The sequence below is a fragment of the Artibeus jamaicensis genome, unplaced genomic scaffold (assembly GCF_021234435.1).
Source record: "Artibeus jamaicensis isolate MK-2021 breed Jamaican fruit bat unplaced genomic scaffold, CSHL_Jam_final contig_464, whole genome shotgun sequence".
NCBI lineage: Eukaryota > Metazoa > Chordata > Mammalia > Chiroptera > Phyllostomidae > Artibeus > Artibeus jamaicensis.
Window position 1 is genome coordinate 2,975,646 of NW_026521842.1, and position 17,574 is coordinate 2,993,219.

General features: G+C 58.9%; 1 protein-coding gene across 1 annotated transcript in view; it reads right to left on the reverse strand.

Moving 5' to 3' along the window:
* Nucleotides 1–210: 210 nt before the first annotated feature.
* Nucleotides 211–17,574, reverse strand: part of JPH3 (junctophilin 3) — a 98,776-nt gene continuing 81,412 nt past the window's right edge. Inside the window, exons 3-5 of the mRNA XM_037142368.2 lie at nt 6,031–6,155; nt 2,798–3,684; nt 211–458 (exon numbers count right to left, since the gene is read on the reverse strand). Coding sequence (XP_036998263.2) covers nt 378–458; nt 2,798–3,684; nt 6,031–6,155 — 1,093 coding nt within the window. The 3' untranslated portion in view covers nt 211–377. The remainder of the gene's footprint in view (nt 459–2,797; nt 3,685–6,030; nt 6,156–17,574) is intronic.

The following is a 17,574-nucleotide window of genomic DNA, read 5'->3' on the forward strand; positions in this document are numbered from 1 at the left end:
TTCCTGGGGCTGCTGCCTCCTTCAGGACCCAGGCAGGAGTGTGAGGACATTGATGACGATGATGATTTTATTTTTTTGCCGGTGATTTGCCGGGATCCCTTTTCTTTCCACTTCAAGCTGGAGGGTCGGCGTGCTGGCCTCCTTCTGCCATGCCACACAGCAGAGTGTTATACAAGCAAAGAATTCTGGCTAAAATCCAAAAACATTACCCAGAAAAAAAGGCAAACTGTGAGTAATACCCAATCTTGTTGTTCTGTGAAGAATCTTGGAAGTAGCCATGGGCTATCCGAGTTATGATCGTTTCCTTTTTTGTTGTTTTGCTTTTAATGTCCCCCTTTTGCACACCAACTGGTATTTTTGCTAATGTGACAGTCTCATCAGATGAAAAAGTTAATAAACAAAATGGCGACTCCGATGTTGAGCAAGATCACCATGGCTACCAGGATGGGAGCCGAGCCCTGGAACAGAAGGAGAGTGGACGTGAGCCTCAGGCCTGGTCTGGAGTGTTCTCTCTCTGGCCGACACCCCCCACGGCCCTCCCAGCCCCAGGCCACAGCAGGAGGTCTGAGAGGGTGGGTGGGTGACGGATCACTCAGGGCACAGCAGAAACCCGACGTCCGAGTCTTCAGAGTGTGAGCCCCTTCAGAGGTCAGACTGAGCAGCAGGGCGCCTGTGTCTGTCAGTCTGTAGCTGCTGCTTTCGGACCCCCTCATGGCTCTGAAAACTCCGTCTCCCGGGGCCATGGGTCTCTATGTAAGCAAACATTCCCTGCCCGTGTTATTTTTGCTCCCATCTCTGTACAGCTGTGACTTCAGATGCCACTCAATTTCAGACACAGCCTCCCCAGAGGGGGCCCTAAATTCATCCTGAGATCCCATAACCGGCAATGGGAGAACCCTCCAACAGGCCTGCGAACCCATCTTCCCGTAAGCTCCTGGAGCCCTGTGCTCACTGCCTTCCCTGCGCGGCTCCAGCCCCTCGTGAACAGGAAGGAGGGTTTTCCTTCCAGCAGTTCCTGGGGCATGAAGGGCCCGGCGCCCTGGAGCACTCCTCTCGGCTCCTGTCCTTGAAGTCTCTCGGTAAGGGTGCAGGGGTTGTCCCCCAGGACAGGATGAGAGGCAGCACTCAAGGTCTCTGCTGGAGGCTCCCCCCACCGCGGGGTCCCCAGCTGCCCCTGGGGACCAGGTAGTGGTCAGGTGGAATAAGTAGGGGCGCCCAGCTGGAAGTCTTGCTTCTACTCAACAGAGCTTTGCGTTTAAGCGCCCAGATGTGCCGACATGGTTAAGTGGGCTGAACGTGGAACCCTTCCTGCACCTCCCACCCTTGCCCATCGCCTGGCTTCCTGAGATGGCCACGTACATGTGTGGGTGCACACCACGTGGACAGACGCCACAGACACATGGGCGCACATGCACCTGCACAGCCAGCTGCCGGGATGAGGAAAATGGAGTTGCGAGCGCCAACTGGGGCTTAGGTCCCAGGGGCTGCGCTCCCGGAGGGGCTGAGAGGGTTTGGGCACAGGGAGGGCAGGGGCGCTTTAGGGAGCTGTCCACCAGCAAGAAAGGTACGCTCACCATGGTGTCAAGGCGAGCAGAAATGGCCTTGGGGGCCAGCAGACCGTACGCTGGCAGGAAGCCTCTTTTTCAAGGGGCGCTGCATCCTGATGTGCTTGGACAGCACCCCGATGGGGCCCAAGAGTCCTGCGGTCTGGACTGCGAAGGCGCTGCCTGCCCATGAGGCGGGCCCCCTGGGCACCCCTTGTACTAGTGAGACTGCAGGTGGGATCGTGGGGGACCACGTGCGGGTGTCGCCCGGGCGTGTGGGTCTGAAGTGTTCTTTTGGCCCTTCCCACTGCCACTTGACCAAGGGACCAAGGCATGTCTGCTTACAGGTGGAAGCCACCTGACAAAGGGTCTTCTGGGCAGAAAAGCCCTCCCCAGCTGCCCCCCTCCTCATCGAGTCCTGCCCAGTGGACTCTGTTCTTTCCTCTAGCCTGCGAGCCTTGGGTCAGGAGGGCTTCCAGGCAACGCTCCCACCTGAGAGGCATGACCCTCACTCCTGAGCAGCCCCAGTGTCCCGCCCACCAACTTGGACCGCAGCCCCACCCAGAGCCACTGATCCCTCAGGCCTGGGGTGGGTCAGAGGCCTCATCGTAGGGAACTCCCAGAGAATGTCTGCGCGGTGTCCTGGGCCCACAGGGGAGAACCGTGGCTCTGGTAGGAAGGGGACTGTCTCACCCATGAGAAAGCAGGCTTTGTTGGAGCGAGACTCGTGTTCTAGCATATGGGGGGGGGCCACAGTACCTGGCCCGTAAGTAAATGGTGTGTCCTGGACAGAGGGGACCTGCCCCAGCTTGACACGCCACCCCACCCGCTCCCTGTGTCTGGCCCTCTGTCTCCCAGCACTGGGAGACTTCTCAGAGACAGTGCTGGTGAGGGCTTCTTACCAGAAGACAGCCTGCGGCGCAGGGGGACCCTCCTGCACAGCTGGGCGTCGGGCGAGCTGGGGAAAGGTCTGAGTGACGCTGGGCTTCCCCAGCCGTCCGCACGCTTTCACCGCAGAGATCAGGCCTGGGAGCCACCTCGTGAGGACCCGCGTGAAGGAAATGCCACCCGAGCCCAGCAGTGGCTTCCTGTGGGCGAGGGCCCAGCCGTGGAAGCCAGTGCCATCGCCCTGAGAGCCACTCCCCCCTTCCCCCGCCCCCAGCTAGAGGAGGACTCCGTGGAAGTCCCAGGACTCAGTGTCAGGGTGGTGGACCTGGGTGCTCACTCCCCAGGAATGTTGGGTGTCCACTTACCGTGCTGGACTTGAGCTCATCCCCATTCTCCTCGTCCGATTCCAGGGCCACAGGCGAGGACTTCTGGGGTGGGGAGAAGGTCAGGTCCCAGCGCAGCAGGCGGTGCTCGGCCCTGTCCCCCAGCCTCAGGCTCTCCAGTCTCTGCACCGCAGGCTCCCCGCTCCCAGCCGGCCGGATGTTCTCCTTGTTCTGGGACTTGGATCTCAGTCTCTGCACCCCAAAGCCCCGGTCCTCACCCTGGCCCTGGCCCCGACAGGCAGCCCCCCTACTGTAGCGTCTTTTCTGGGGGTGTGCTTCCTGCACGTGGGAGTCCACTCTCAGCAGGGGCTTCATTTCCATCTCATAGTTGCTCAGCTTTTCCTCATCCAGCTCCAGCAGCTTGGCGCCCCCTGAGCCGGGGTTCCCAGCTCGAGGGTGGGAAGTCCAGAACGCAGTGGGGGACTCCGTCCGCCGCTCCCGGGGCCTGGGGTTGCCGGGCTGCCTGTGGCCCGAGCCCCGGGTGCGAAAGTCCTCCATGGGCTGGCCGCTGCGGAGGGTGCCACTGCGGACCCCCCTGGAGCCCCCTGCCTTTTCTTCGCCCCAACTGTTGCGGCCGTAGTCCCCTCCTCTGCCCTCCAGGAGCATCTGGATGTCCCCGCCTCGCTCCTCGTCCACAGACACCTGCCTCGAGAAGTGGGCGACCTTGTTCCTGGAGGCAGGGGCCAGTGGTGGGGTGGCTGAGGGGCTGGCAGGGAAGCTCTGTAGGGGGCTGTCATCGGGGGTCAGGTCCGAGGGGGTGGTGCCCTTGCGGTACAGCTCTGGGCTCTCCTGCTGCATGGGTGTCCCGATGGAGATCCCCTCGATGTCGTCACTGGAAACCTGGTGCTTCGGCCGCTGGTACTCGAGCCCTACATGGAGGGGGAGCGGGCGGCACACACAGCTCGGCTTACTCAGATGGTGGGCCTGGTCTCACCCCAGGATAGCAGGAGCACAGTCTGGGACGCGGTGGATCCCAAGCCCCCCACCCCACAGGTGCTTTGAGGGGGACCGGTCACCACAGGCAGTGGAAGACGGCAGCTCTGGCCCCAGTCCCCAGCTGCGGGGCAGACGCGAGGCACAGAGTGCACGAGGACTGGGGTCGGCCCGCTCGGCAGGGCTGTGTCTCAGGTCCTACCCCCGTGGGCCCTCCTGGGGATGGAAGGAAGCATCTCCTGCCGGGTGACCTATGGGGTCTCATGGCCTGGGAGGGAGGCCACAACAGCATGGCCACCAGGCCTGTCCAGCCAGGACACCTCCACCTCAGGGCAGTCGAGGCCTCCTGGCGGCCTGTCCTGAGAGAACAGGGGCATCTTCCCAGCCTGCTGTTGGGCTTCTCTCCCTGCTTCCACACCGGAGGCTCTGAACCAGGGCAGGGGAAGGTCTTGGGGGACATGGCACCCTTGGTGGCCAGAAACTTCTTGGTCCAGCAGGGACCGGGCGCCCCATTTATGAGGGGATATCCACCACTGTTGGTGGCACCCCTAGTGGCCTGAGGCTCCCACTCTCACTTTGGGGGGTGAGAGGCAACAGGGGCCAGAACAAGGCTGAGCCTCAGACACCTGTGCAGTCACCGTGGCTGTTTCACAGAAGGGCGGAGACCCCTGGGAAAGCTCCACGTGGTCCTGGATAGGGAAATCTGAGACCCATGAGTGCTGGGGCTCCGGGCAAGCAGTCAGCCCCCCTGCCTCTGCACCCATCTGCCATATGGGGTGTGGCCTGGGGAGTGCAGGTCTCATCCAACCACCACACCTGTGCGGCCGTGGGACAGGGGCTGGGCTGCAGGTGTCACCACCACCACCCCCCCCAACAGTCCACACATGCCCCTGGTTCCCAGCACAGAGAAGGGAGCAGGCTGGAGGGGGTCTGAGGAACCACACGGATGACTGCCCTCCCTGTGGGGACCCTACGGACACCACGTGGGAGAGCCCTGGCCCCATCACAGGGCTCCACGGTCACTGCCCTGGCCCGACCCCACTGTGATCTAGACTTCTGGGGGCCGGGCCCCTACACCGGACACCTCAGGCTGCAGATGAGCCTGGACACGGAGTCCTGCAGGGTCCTGTGGCCTCCCCAGGAGACCAGCTGTCCACTAAGAGCCCTGGGGTCAGCCCTGGCCAGTCTGTGGGCCCCGCACCCCAGAGAGAGGCGCCCTCGTGCTCAGGTGCAGCAGCCTGGCTGGCAGCTACACGTGGTTCCAGAGCACGTGGCATTCCCGGAAGCATCCTTGTGAACGTGCAGAACAGAGAGCGTTGGTTGAATTACAACAACTGTGTCCCCTGTCTTGGGTTCTCCTGCCTCCCAGAAGTAGGCCTGGCCTCCTGCTGCCCCAAAGGCCAGGACTCTACCTGTGAGGCCAAAAGCTGCAGGTCTCTGGGGGTGAGCTCAGGGCGTGGTCTCAGGACCGAGACTGTGCAGGCCGATTCCACCCTGTCTCTCACTTAAAAGCACGGCCCTGAGGAAAGTGGTCTAGCTGGTCTCCAGGGCTTCCTGCTGCAGCAGAAGCTTCCGAGGGAGACCAGAGGGAAGTGGGGCAGAAAACGGGGTGGGGGGGTGGCTGGTCGGGCTTGCGAGGACCTCAGCCGCAGCAGGCCTTTCTCATCAGTGCCCTCTTCTCGGCCCTGTCTGCCTCCCTCAGGCGTGTTGCCCAGCAGTGGCTTCCAGCTCCTCCCAGCTCCCACCAAGGACACGGGGGAAGCTCCCCTCACTGTTCTGGAGCCCTTCTGTCCAGCGTGGCCATCGACAGGCACGCATCACTGTCTACACTTAAATATAGATTAGTCACGATCAAATAAAACTAATGACGCTGGTTCTTGGCCACACCAGTTGCAGTACGCACATGGCTAGTAGCTACCTCAGTGGGCAGAGCAGCTAGAATAGTTCGTGCATCATGGAAAGTTCTAGAGTAACACTGAGGGAAGGGAAGGGAGACAGACTACATGGACGCTCAGAGCACACAGACATTCTACATCATGGGAAGCAGGAGAGAGATGCTTAGAAACACGTGTACACAGGGACATGGCCCTGGAGGCAGGGAGGAATACTGAAACCACATGCTCTGACGTGTGTCTGAGGGAGGCATGTGTCAAGGCCCCTTGCAGGGACACACACCATCACAAAGGAGAGTGAACACGAAGTGAGACGGCACTGGCAGAACCTATGAAACGTGGCCTTGGAGGGCACCTCCCTGCCCCGCCCCCGCGTCACGCCCAACTCACCATTTTCCCTGTGCTGGAAGGAAGGTGAGAACTCTTTGGCAGTGATCCTGGCAATCCGTGCTTCCTCCTGGGCCTTCTGGGCCGCAGTGAGGGCTGCCTCGGCCTTGGCCCGGGAGTGGGAGGTCCTGGGTGGGGAGAGACAGACAGGGCAGTGAAGGCACAGGAAGCAGAGAGGGTGGGTGGCCGCTGGTCCCCACAGTGGGTTGGGCCAGGACCGGACGCTGGGTGCCCTGGGGGTTGTGTCCTCAGACCTCCAGATCTCTCATTCATTCGCCGAATGTCACTGGGCGCCAGCCAGGCCAGACAGACCACCAGCCTTTGGGCACGGGGCAGACCCACAACCTGTGCGGCACTGGAGTCCCAGGTGGAAGTCGGGCCTTAAAGGGGAGACTGTGTCCTGGACAGAGCCCCAGGTCCTGTGGCAAGGAGTGTGCCTCCTGCCCCGCATCATGGGCACCGACTAAAGGCCGGGACCCATGGCTGACCCCTCTCTGAGTTTGTAGGGGTGAGCAGGTGCTCAATCAACGTTGACCTGACAAGAAATGCACAGTTTGGGGGGCAGTTGTATCCCACTGCACCCAAGGGGGTGAGCAACTAGCCCACTGGGCTCTTGAGCAGAGACAGGGAGCCTGAGAGCAGGGCCGGTCGGCTCCCAGCAGCAGGTCAGGCCAAGGGCATTCAGAACCGAATGCGCCCCCAGCCCCAGGTGTGGGTCCGGCCCGGGGAGGCTGTGGCCAGTCCTGCTGGGGGAGTGTTGCCCTTGAGGGGTTCTCCAAACACGTCCCGTTGTCTAGTATCCTGTGCCCAGGCAGCCCCGTCAGGTGCGAACTGGACCTCTCTCGTCCCCGCAAATGACATAGCCACCCTCTAAGCTCTGCCCTGAGAAGGACGCACAGGTGAGCGAGAGCCGGGGGAGAGCCTGGGAGACCAGAGCTGGGACTGCAGCTGGTCCCCAGCCCCCACGGCTTGGCCCTTCTTGCACTCAGGCACCCCACATGCACAGGCCAGCCTGGGCGTCCCATCATCCATCATCTGGCACCTTCTGGGAGCTGCTGTCACTGACCTGCCTGTGGAAGAGACAGGCTTAGAGTTTAAGAAGCTTCTCCAAGTCCGCATGAAATACGGCCCAGATGCTGAGAGAAAGCAAGTCTGTTCCCCATCAACCCTGCTCAGAGATAAGGCCTAACACTCACCAGCATCTTTTTTCTTTTTTTTTTAAATTTTATTTATTATTTTTAGAGAGAAGGGAAGGAGAAAGAGAGGGAAAGAAACATCAATGTGTTGTTGCCACTCACGTGCCCCCCACCAGAGACCTGGCCCCCAACCCAGGCATGTGCCCTGACTGGGAATCGAACTGCCCACCAACATTTTAATGTGAGTGGGGCATCACTCGGAGCACCAGCACAGCCCCTCCTCCGCGGAGCCGAGAGGCAGAGTGAAAGTCGCACGTGTCTGTGCCCCATTTCTCCTGTGGTCCCACGACATCCGTGACACCACCGACCTCATATATGTGTGTGTGTGTGGCACATGAAATCCCCACACACAGGCTGGGGGTAGGGGGACATCATGAGAATGGGTTTGTTCTCATGTCAATAAACATCCCGAACATGCTACACCAAGTAGCGCAGCGGTGACGTCCCACACCAGGACAGACCCAGTGACGGGGCCAGCAGTTAGCTTGACGTGGCGGCCCTGAAACTTGTAGCCCAGTGGTCCTGGGACTCGGACTTGGGGCCCTGGCGTGTGGGCGGCCCCCCTCGCCCTGTGCCTCTCCCCAGCTAGGCCCACATGAGATGCCCCTCCTTTTACAACACCAGGCTGGACTGGGTGCTCGAGGCAGAATCATGCCATGGGTCCCTATGTCTCACTTGCCTGGTGTCCTGGCTCCACAGGGCACTGCTTTCCAACACCCAGGAAACCAAGGCACAGTGACCAAAAACAATGGCCTGCCCTCAGAGGTCTCCCTGCAAGGCTCCTCTGAGCAGACTGACCTTCCCAACACCCAAGCTCCTCACAGGCTACAGGCCTGACCAGGGGCCCACGCTCCTCATGAGAGACCAGTTTTCTCAAAATTCTGCCACCCTAGGAACAACTGTACTAGGAGAAAACAAACGCACATGACATACGCACAGTAAGTCACAGCACGAACGCGTGTCCAGGAAGTGCAGGGAGCTGCGGAGGACGCCTGCGCGGCAGTCTCCAGGGTCCCCGCTAACAGGCCTCCCCGCACACCCACGTTCCGCACACCCACGTTCCACCCGCCGCTCCGGCGCCTGGCAGCGGACCTCGGAGACGGAAGCCCGAAGAAAAACCTCTGCAAAAGTGCAGCACTGAGGAAATCCTCCCCTTCACAGAGTTTTCCTCCTAGAAACTGGGAAAAGATGACTGTCATTTGAAAGAGCTGCAGCCCAGTGTCCCTTGGGAGCGCAAGCTAGGAAGCACCACCTTCTAGAAGGTTCCTTTGGAACCCTTGGTTGTAATTACAACAGAAGGGGGGCAGGCACCTCATGGAGACAAAGTCATTAATAAAGCACTAATTATTAATGTCTCATCTGTATCAGTAATAAATCAATTAGGTAAATCATTACTGCAGCCTTTAGCCCATCTCCACCACAGGCTCCTGAGCAACCTCCTACCTGAGGTCAGAGTGTTCCAGTCCTGCAGTCCCTGAGGTCACAGCCACAAGTTCATGAACAATTTAGGTCTGGAAGAGGTGCATCTGTATCTCGAAAGCCATCAACTCCTCACGTGAGAAACTCGAGTGGAAGCTAGAGGCCTCAGTGGTCCCAGGCCACATCTGGGGTGGGAGTGCCAGTGATGGAGGGGAAGGGCGGGGGCAGGGACGGCCAGCAGAGCAGCTCCCCTCCACCCTCCGGCTCCTGTCCTGGGCTGAGACCCAGTGACTGGACAGCTGGGGCAGCAGGGCCACCCCAACCCAGAGACCCGGAGGCTGGCAGAGGCTCCGAACAGCCCCCTGGAGGGACTCTGAACTGGGGGCCTTTGGATGGGTCCACATGTCCTCTGAAATTGTGCTCAAAATGCTCTGCACTTCCCTCCCACCCGGAGGCAGAGGGTTCACGGCCTCCATCAGATTCTGTGAGGCCCTGGGGTGCCCCAGAGCTGAGACGACCACAGCACGAACCCGCTGGTCCCGGTGGAGAGAGGCGCAGCACGTGGCCCGGGGCGCTCTGCCGGAGGCGCGGCTTCGGACTTCGGCCCAACCCTGGCAGCAGCCCGGTGGGCCCTGCGTGCACCTCCACTGGAATGGTGTGGCTTCTCTCCAGAACTTGCCATGGGCTGGTTTTTTATTTTGTTTTTGGTAATAACTGTTTTATTGAGATAAGACTCACATACTGTACAATCCTCCACTTAAAATTCAGTAGTTTTTAGCACGTGTATGCACAGTTCTGCAACCATCACCACAATTCCAGAACATTTTCGCCCCGAGAACCCTGTTCCCCTTCCCAGTCTCCCCTACCCCGCCCATTTCCCCAGCACCTTCCCACCAGCCCCAGGCAACCTCCAGGCTCCTCCTGTCAGTAAATTTGCCTACTCTGGACACACCATGCCCAACTGGGGCCTTTTTTCCAAGGTTTTCTTTTTCCTTTCTTTAAAAAAATTGAGGTGTAATTCACATGACATGAAGCAAACCACCTAAAAGCCTTCAGTTCAGGGGCATGCAGCACATTCAGAGTGTTGTGCAGCTGCCATTGCCACCTAGTTATGGAGCGTTTCTGTCACCCCGAAAAGGAGACCCGAACCCACTCCCACCCACGTCCCCAGCCCCCGGGGGTTCTGAGTGACAGTCCGGCCCCTCCCATCACCACGGCTGGGGTTCGACTGCACCTGGCTGCTGTGTGGAATACTGGGGCCTCCCCGCAAATGGCCGAGTGCCCTCATCCCCGGGACCTGGGGCAATCCGCTGGCCAAGGAGTGTCACAGCCAACCAGATGCGTGTCCCCAAAGCCCTGTGTCTGGCTGGGACCCAAGCAGGTGACGTCCACCCTGAACCACCCATACACTTTGTCCATCAAGTCTGGGACGGGCCTGGTTCTTAGCGTCACACAATGCAGTCATGTCAGATGACGGGCTGCTGAAAAGCAAGTGTGTTTTAGGGGCTCGGAACCAAGCAACGGAGACAGTAAGTGGCCGGGCGGTCAGGGGAGAGGGCAGGGGGGCCTCCCCAAACCGGTGGGAGACTCCACGAGCGAGGAGGCTCTAAGGGCGGGGGGTTTGGAAGGGCTGAGGAGGGGGACAGGCTGGGGACGGGGAGGACCAGGCTCATTCGTGTCTCCAGTCATGCTCGTCATTCCAGCATTTACTTCCTTGTACTTGTCACCTTTCAACAAGGGCAGGCAGACGAATAACAGAATAACTTTAGGTCCCGAGGACATGAGGGCAGTGGACAGAGGCAGGAAGCCAGGGTGAGAGTAACAGAGTGTGTGCCCTGGGCCTGGGGCCGCCAAGGCGCGTGAGCTCCCAGAGGCCCCGGCAGGCAGGGAATGGCATCCCTGAGGACGGGGGTGCACGTCAGCCCAAAACACAGCTGTGACCCAGGAGAGGGCAGCCACACCAGGCCTGGGCCCTGGGCCCCGAGGAGGCCTCACTCAGCCCCACAGCTCTCCTTGGGGGCTCCTCGTCAAGACCCTCAATGCAGGCAGCTGGGGCCATGCAAAGGGAGTTCAGTGAAAATGAATGGAAGAGCCTGGTGACCCTGCAGACCAGCATTCAGGGCTGGAACAGGGCCCGCTCTGTGGAGATGCCTCCTTGAAGTCGAGCTTGGATGGCTCGGGGGCAGGCATCCGCCCGCCCAGAATGTGAGACGGCGCATCCTCTGCTGCCTGCTAACAGCAGATCTCCATGTCCTTAACAGTCACTGTTGCCGACCACGACAGATGCTGACGAAGAGAGAGCCCGAACAAGGCTCTGGACAACGGGATGGGACTGACCACTCGGCAGAGAGGGCATGGCAGGGACACGGCCCAACTGGAGAGGGAAAGGCAGGGCGGGCCAACAAGGGGCAGAGTGAGTGGCTGCCGGGTGCAGGGGGACAGGGGAGCTATGGATGGCTGTTGAAGAGCAGCAGTTCGATGCCTTGGAGGGACCGTGTGCACCGAGGTCCACAGCTAAGCACAGCATGGTGGACTGGACAAGGCTGCTCACAGGACGAAGTTATAAGGAAACGTGAGATCTTTGTGTGTTTTCAAGTCGCAAGTCTGATGGTTCCTCACTTAGGGGAATAACATGAACTTTTATTATACAAGTGCCACCTCACAGAACTCAGCTTAAATCCCCCCAAAGTCGGGCTAATGGGACATCATTCCAAAGCATTCTGCACGTGTGCATTCTAACAGCATGCCTGCAGACACCTGTGTAGGAGTGTCCGGTCCCCTGTCCTTGCTGGACATGTATAGGTAGGTGACCGCAGCCTTTCCTGGGGAGGGGGGTAGGAGATGGGACACGGCTAGAAGGTCAAGCAAAGATCATTCTTTCACTGTGTATGCGTCTGTTTTGTCCTGAACCCTTGTAAATAAAAGCCATGCCCTGTGGCCTGGCTGACTTCAGTGAAGCAGGTCTGCGCCGGGGAGGGCCCACTGTGCATGGCGTCCTCGGGCAGCCGCGGCTCCACCGGACAGGTCCCAGATGCCGCCCCTCCTCAAAGCCAGCATGGCAGGGTACGCCAGGATCTTTAACCCCTCAGGTTCTGTGGCCCTGCCCTCACAGTGCCCACGGACCCACCCTTGATGGGCACCTGTCACGAACGTCCCCCAAGACCATGCACTCCCGACAGGAAGGCACGCGCCTCCCCGCCTGCTCCGAGCTCCTCCAACACACAGGACACGTGAGGAAATGGGAAACATCCTGAGGGGCCACTGCTGGTTCCCCAGCTTTGCTCAGTAAACACACCACAAACATGAATTTCGCAACATCTTACATGTAGTCACATATATATGTTCACACCTACATAAAGAATATGCTGTGCCAACCCTAAAATAACATTAAATCAGGACGAATGCATTTAATAGAGGAACCCCCCCCCCCAAATACATCACAAAGGTTAACTTTATGACACTTTCAGGACTCGGGCCAGCAGCCAAGCTCCTGGATGGGTAACGGCTGGGCTTGGCTGGGGGGCAAGACCCCTCGGGCTGGCACCTTTGGGGCAGGGCACAACAGCCTCTGAGCTCCAGGGGCCTCCTTGTTGCTGGCCTCTCTGGGCTCCATCTGGATCACGTTCCTCCCCTGCCCCCGGGGGGATCAGGCCCTGCACCCCACCCACACCCTGCTCCCACAGCCAGCTGGGATCCCAGAGAAGCGGCTGTGAAGAGTGCACCGGGCTCCTGTGCTGCTGTGGACCAGCGGGCGGGCAGGGGCCAGGCTCCTTCAACTTGGGAGGCCAGTCCTTGTAGGCAGCCCAGGGGATGGATCTGTAGCCTCAAAGGGCTACAGAGAAGTCAAGGTCACAGACACACAAAATGAGGGGCAGGTGGGACATGGAGTGACCTGCCCATGTCCTCACAGGTCCACCCTTAGCACCTGCACTGTATGGAAATGTGTCCCTCCAAACTTTGTCCTGGAACCTGGGAATGTGACCTTAACTTGGAAATAGCATCTTTCGGGGTGTGATAAAACCCTGATGGCCTGGCTGCCCTGTGTCCGACTCAGCAGGTCAGGGGCAGGGCCTGGGAATTGGCTGCTAGTGGTCTGGGATGGTCAGTCTGAGAACCTTTGCACATGGTGGGAGACTCTAAATTCTGTGCCCCCTCATTGCCTGCTGCTTACTGTTCTGCTGCATCTGTCCCTGGAGAGACAGCCCCGCCCTCCAGTCCCTCTGTATTCCGGCTGGACACCAGGTGAGCTAGCTCAGCCCACCGCGCTCTGGCCCCGCCCCCAGGATGAGGGCGTGCCTGCCCCAGCGCTGCCCCACTCCCTCTGCAGAGGAGGGGGGCATGCGCCCTGCTGGTGGGCCTCCAGCCTCGCCACCCCTTCTGCCGCGTTTGGACCTGGATTTCTTTCCCCGTGCCGGCTCCTTGTTCTCCCCCAACCAGAGTCAACTCCTTGAGGGCAGGTCTGCAGGACATCAAGGTCTGTCATGCTCTACCTTGGGCCCCATAGGGCGAAGCCCCTGGATACCCAGCTGACAGCAGTGCTGGTGACCAAGGGACTAAAAGGGACCTGGGGGTTTTCTGAGATCGCCCCTCCCACCCATTCAGCACTTGTTGAGCACCCGCTGTGTGCGTGCTGCAGCCCCAGAGTAACAGACAGGCGGAGCAGACAAGGAAGCACAGTAGAGAAGATGGGGTGCAGCAGAGCGGCCATGGGGTGCAGGGGGTGGGGCTCACCCTCACTGGCCCTCAACCTGCCCTATCTGAGCAGACACACTTGCCTGGGGTCAGAGGTCCCCACACTCTGCAGCAGGACACCTGGCATTATTCTTCAAGCACTCACCCTGACCTCCATCACAACCCTAACACAGGCACGGGGAGTAGCACTCCTCTGACAAATGAGGAAACTGAGGCACAGAAACCTGGGCTTCCATATTCTATTGGTGGTTTGGCCTAGCTGATGACCCAAGTTCTCTTCCAGCTCAGAAAAGTGCCAGGAGTCCAGGAGAAAGTGACTGGTCCCAAGGGTGAATGACTCAGGGTACTGTCCTCCCCAGCCATCTGCTTTGGGGTAAATGTGTCTCTCCCCAGATTCATCAGAACCTGTTAACAGGGTTTTATCTGGAATGGTACAAATGTAATTAGTTCAGATAAGGTCATATTGCATGCGGGTGGGCCCTAAACCCAGTGACAGGAGTTCCTGTAACAGCAGGGGAGACGGGGACACAGCGGGGAGAGGCCGTGTGAAGGAACAGAGACTGGGGTGCGCAAGCCCAGGGCACCCAGAGCCCCCGCCTCCGGAGCTCACCCCGTCATCCTTCCCAGCAGCCTTTGATACCTCAGAAGTGACCCAGGACAGGTCACACGGGAGATGTCCTCTGGTCCTCATAATCGCCACCTCCTCCCTCTGTTGTAGTAACAGCTTTGTTGAGGTTTACTCACATAATACACAATGCACAATTTGTACCCTCGTACAATTTGGTGGGTTTTAGCGCATTCACAGAGATGTGCAACCATCATCACTACCTAATCTAGAACATTTCCAAACCCTGTACCACCCTGACCAGTGTGGCTCAGTGGGCTGGGCGTTGTCCTACAAACTTAAAGGTCACCAGTTTGGTTCCTAGTCAGGGCACGTGCCTGGGTTGGAGACCAGGTGCCTGGTTGTGGATAAGCAAGAGGCAACCAATCAGGGTTTCTCTTGAACATTGATATTTCTCCCCTTCACTTCCCCTCTTTCTAAAAATAAAAAATCAAAAATCTTTAAAAAAATAAATAAAAAAGAAACTCTGTACCCACCAAAGGACACTCACTCCCATTCTTCTCCCCGTCTCAGCAGCCACCAACCTACTTCCTGTCCCTAAGGGTGGGCCTTGCATCTGTCTTCTGAGTGTCGTGTTTCTGGGGTGCAGCCTCTGTGTCGTGGGTGCTAGTGCTTTTCAGGGCTGAGCAATATTCCACAGCACAGCTTTCCCACTGTATGAATGCGCCCCGTGTGGCTTATCCAGTCACTCAGTGGTGGACACTCGGCTGCTCCCACATTCTAGCGATTGTCAATTGTGCGCTGTGAACACGGGTGAACATGTCTCTGTGTGAATGTGTGTTTGCTCCTTCTCCTTTTTCTTCTCTTTTTTTCCCTTTTTTTGGCTCCTTCTCCCCTCCTCCCAATCTTCTCTCCTCTTTCCTCCCTTCCTCCTGCCACCCAATCCTTCCTCCTTTTCCTTCCCCTACTTGTCCCCAAGAGCCACACAGGTCTCCGAGCCAGGGCGGGTGGCTTGGGTCGGCTATCTCCATCCCAGGGTGTCACGGGTGTCGGCTTGCTGTACCCAGACCCTCTGTTCTGAGATGAAATGACCCCGAGCTATCATCCTCTGGTCTGGGTGCCCACTGGGTGGCTGGGGCAGGTGGGTTAGGGTTTCTGCTGAGGAGCTGGTTCCCTCATTATTGCCAGGGGACAGGCCAGCTCATTGGCAAAGCACTTCCAGGAGACAAAACAAATGCATCCAGGTAAGGCCCTTGCGGACTTAGACTGGGCTGTGGGGGAAGGAGGGCAGGACCAGCCTCTGGTGGGATCCAGGACTGGGTCCCATCCTCTGCCAGGTCCTAGTTCCAGGTGTGGGCAAGGCCGTGCTCCCTCTGGAAGTTCTGTCACAGGGTCCTTCCTGCCTCCTCCAGCTCCTGGGGGCTCCAGGTGTCCCTGGGCTTGTGGCTGCATCACTCGAAGGCTGTCTTCCCGCAGACTCTCCCCTGTGTGTCTGCAGCTCTTCTTCCATCTCTTATAAGGACCCTGTCATCGGATTCAGGGCCTCCCTCACCCAGGACTGTCACATCTCCAGATGCTTCGCACTCAATTCTGCCCGCAAAGACCCTTTTTCCGAACAAGGTTGTGCTCCCAGGCTCCCAGGGGATGTGTCTGTTGGGGGCCTGGCTGGTGGCTGGAGAGGGGGGCAGGGCGGGCGCCTGCCCGATGCAGAATATTTCCATTCTAACAGTCAGAGTGCAAGGCCGCTGCCCACTGGCAGGAGGGCAGGGCCAGGCCTTCTATGTCCCCTGCACCCCACACGGGGCCTGTGGAAGGCCAGGCGTCTTCAGGGTAGTATAGACAACTGTAGTTTCCTTGAAGAAAAGCTGGTATCTCAGAGCCAGAATTTAGGGAAACACAAGTGCGGGAATTGTAACATCACCTTATTTCACATCGGCCCCAACCCTCCCTTCCGCAGGCAGCAGGCCAAGCCAGTCAGCCTTTGTCTCTGCATCATTAAATACGTGCTAAGGAGCCGCCGTCCAGCCAGCGCGACCGTCTCAATACAGGATCGATATCACACGGAAATGTGATAAGGCCTGTTATGCAAGTAAACGAGCAAAGTGCTCATTTACAGAAAGTCACGCCCACTTGGCTTCCCACTGATGTGGCTGAGAACCAGCCCATCAGCTCCAGTCTGGGCAGCAACGACAGAGCCAACACTTCTGGCTGCCTGCCAGGCTCCTGCACTGTCTCGAGTGATCTCCTGACCCGACAGCCACCGGGTCTGACCGCCCATCCTCCGTCTGCCCGGGCCCCTCATACACACTCTCCCTCAGCCCGACCCCATGAGGTCGGTGAGGCCCTCTCTTGCAGGTGAGAAAATGTGGGGCCTGAGAGGCTGAGCGACTGCCTGGGGTTCCCAGGGCAAGATGCAAGAGTCCAGGACGCACTGGGCAGGTCGGGGACAGACAGGTTTCTGCACTGTAATGAAGGGTGCACCACTGTTGAACAGAAACTCGTCCCGTCCTGGCGTCTCCGTGTGGCTCCCATCAATCGGCCTGCTAGGCTCCCTGATCTGGGATCCAGCCCATCCCACCCCTGCCAGTCTGTCGCTCACCGTCCACATCTTCTCTGCCATGGAGGGGAAATGGGCTGGACATGGGCAGAAAATGGGCAGGAACTAGACGGACTGTGCCGTCGAGGCTCTTCCCTGGGGGAGCTGCCGACCGGAGTACGCTGACAGACAGGTGACCCAGCCAAGAGGGTGAGGCTGATGACACAGGACAGGAGCACTGATGGGGATCAAATCTCCACATGACATTTCACAGATGAGAAAACCAGGGTCCATGGAAATGAGGGGACACACCAGCATCACACCCAGAGGAAGCAGAGTTGGGGTCTCGGACCCCAGGGCCCTGGGCCCCGACGTGGCGCACGCAGGTGGGCTCTGGCAGCTTCTAAGAGGCAGAGTGGATTTTCTCCCCACTTTAAAAACATGTTGTTTCCCCCCTCACTCCTGGAAGATCTTTATGCCTCACAAAGGATATATGTGTGTGCCATGGGCTGAACTGTGTCCCCACACTGCACATGTTGAAGTCCTCATCCCTGGTACCTGTGCACGTGACCTTATTTGGAAGGTCTTCACAGAGGTGATGAGGCTAAAATGTGGCCTTTAGAGTAGGCTCAGACCCTCTTACAAGAAGAGGGACTAGGAAACAGTCACACACAGAGGGAAGGACACGGGAGGAGGCCACCATCTACTGGTCACGGAGAGAGGCCTCAGGCAGAACCAGGCTGCAGGCACCTGGATCTCCAACCCGCAGCCTGTAGAACGGGGAGAGAAAGCTCTGCTGTTGCAGCCGCCCGAGGAGACTGACGTGGTGTTTGTTGTTGCTTTCCACAGACTCCTTTGGGTTTCAGCCTCTCTTCCTCACTGGCCACTGCTAATCCAGAGCTCATACCCTGGCTGTTGGTTCGAGCCACTGACCCGGCGGCTCAGGGATGCTCCCACTAAACCAAATTCCAAGGCAAAGGAAAAAAACCTCGCACTGCCTCCAAAGCAAGCCCTGCATCCAGACCACGTATCACAGACAGGGAGACAGCCCAGCCCAGAGCAAGTTGTTCCTCCTCTGCTGCAGTTGCCAAGGCAACCCTGCCTCCTGGGGGAGGGACCCACAACCAGGGCTGGGTGTG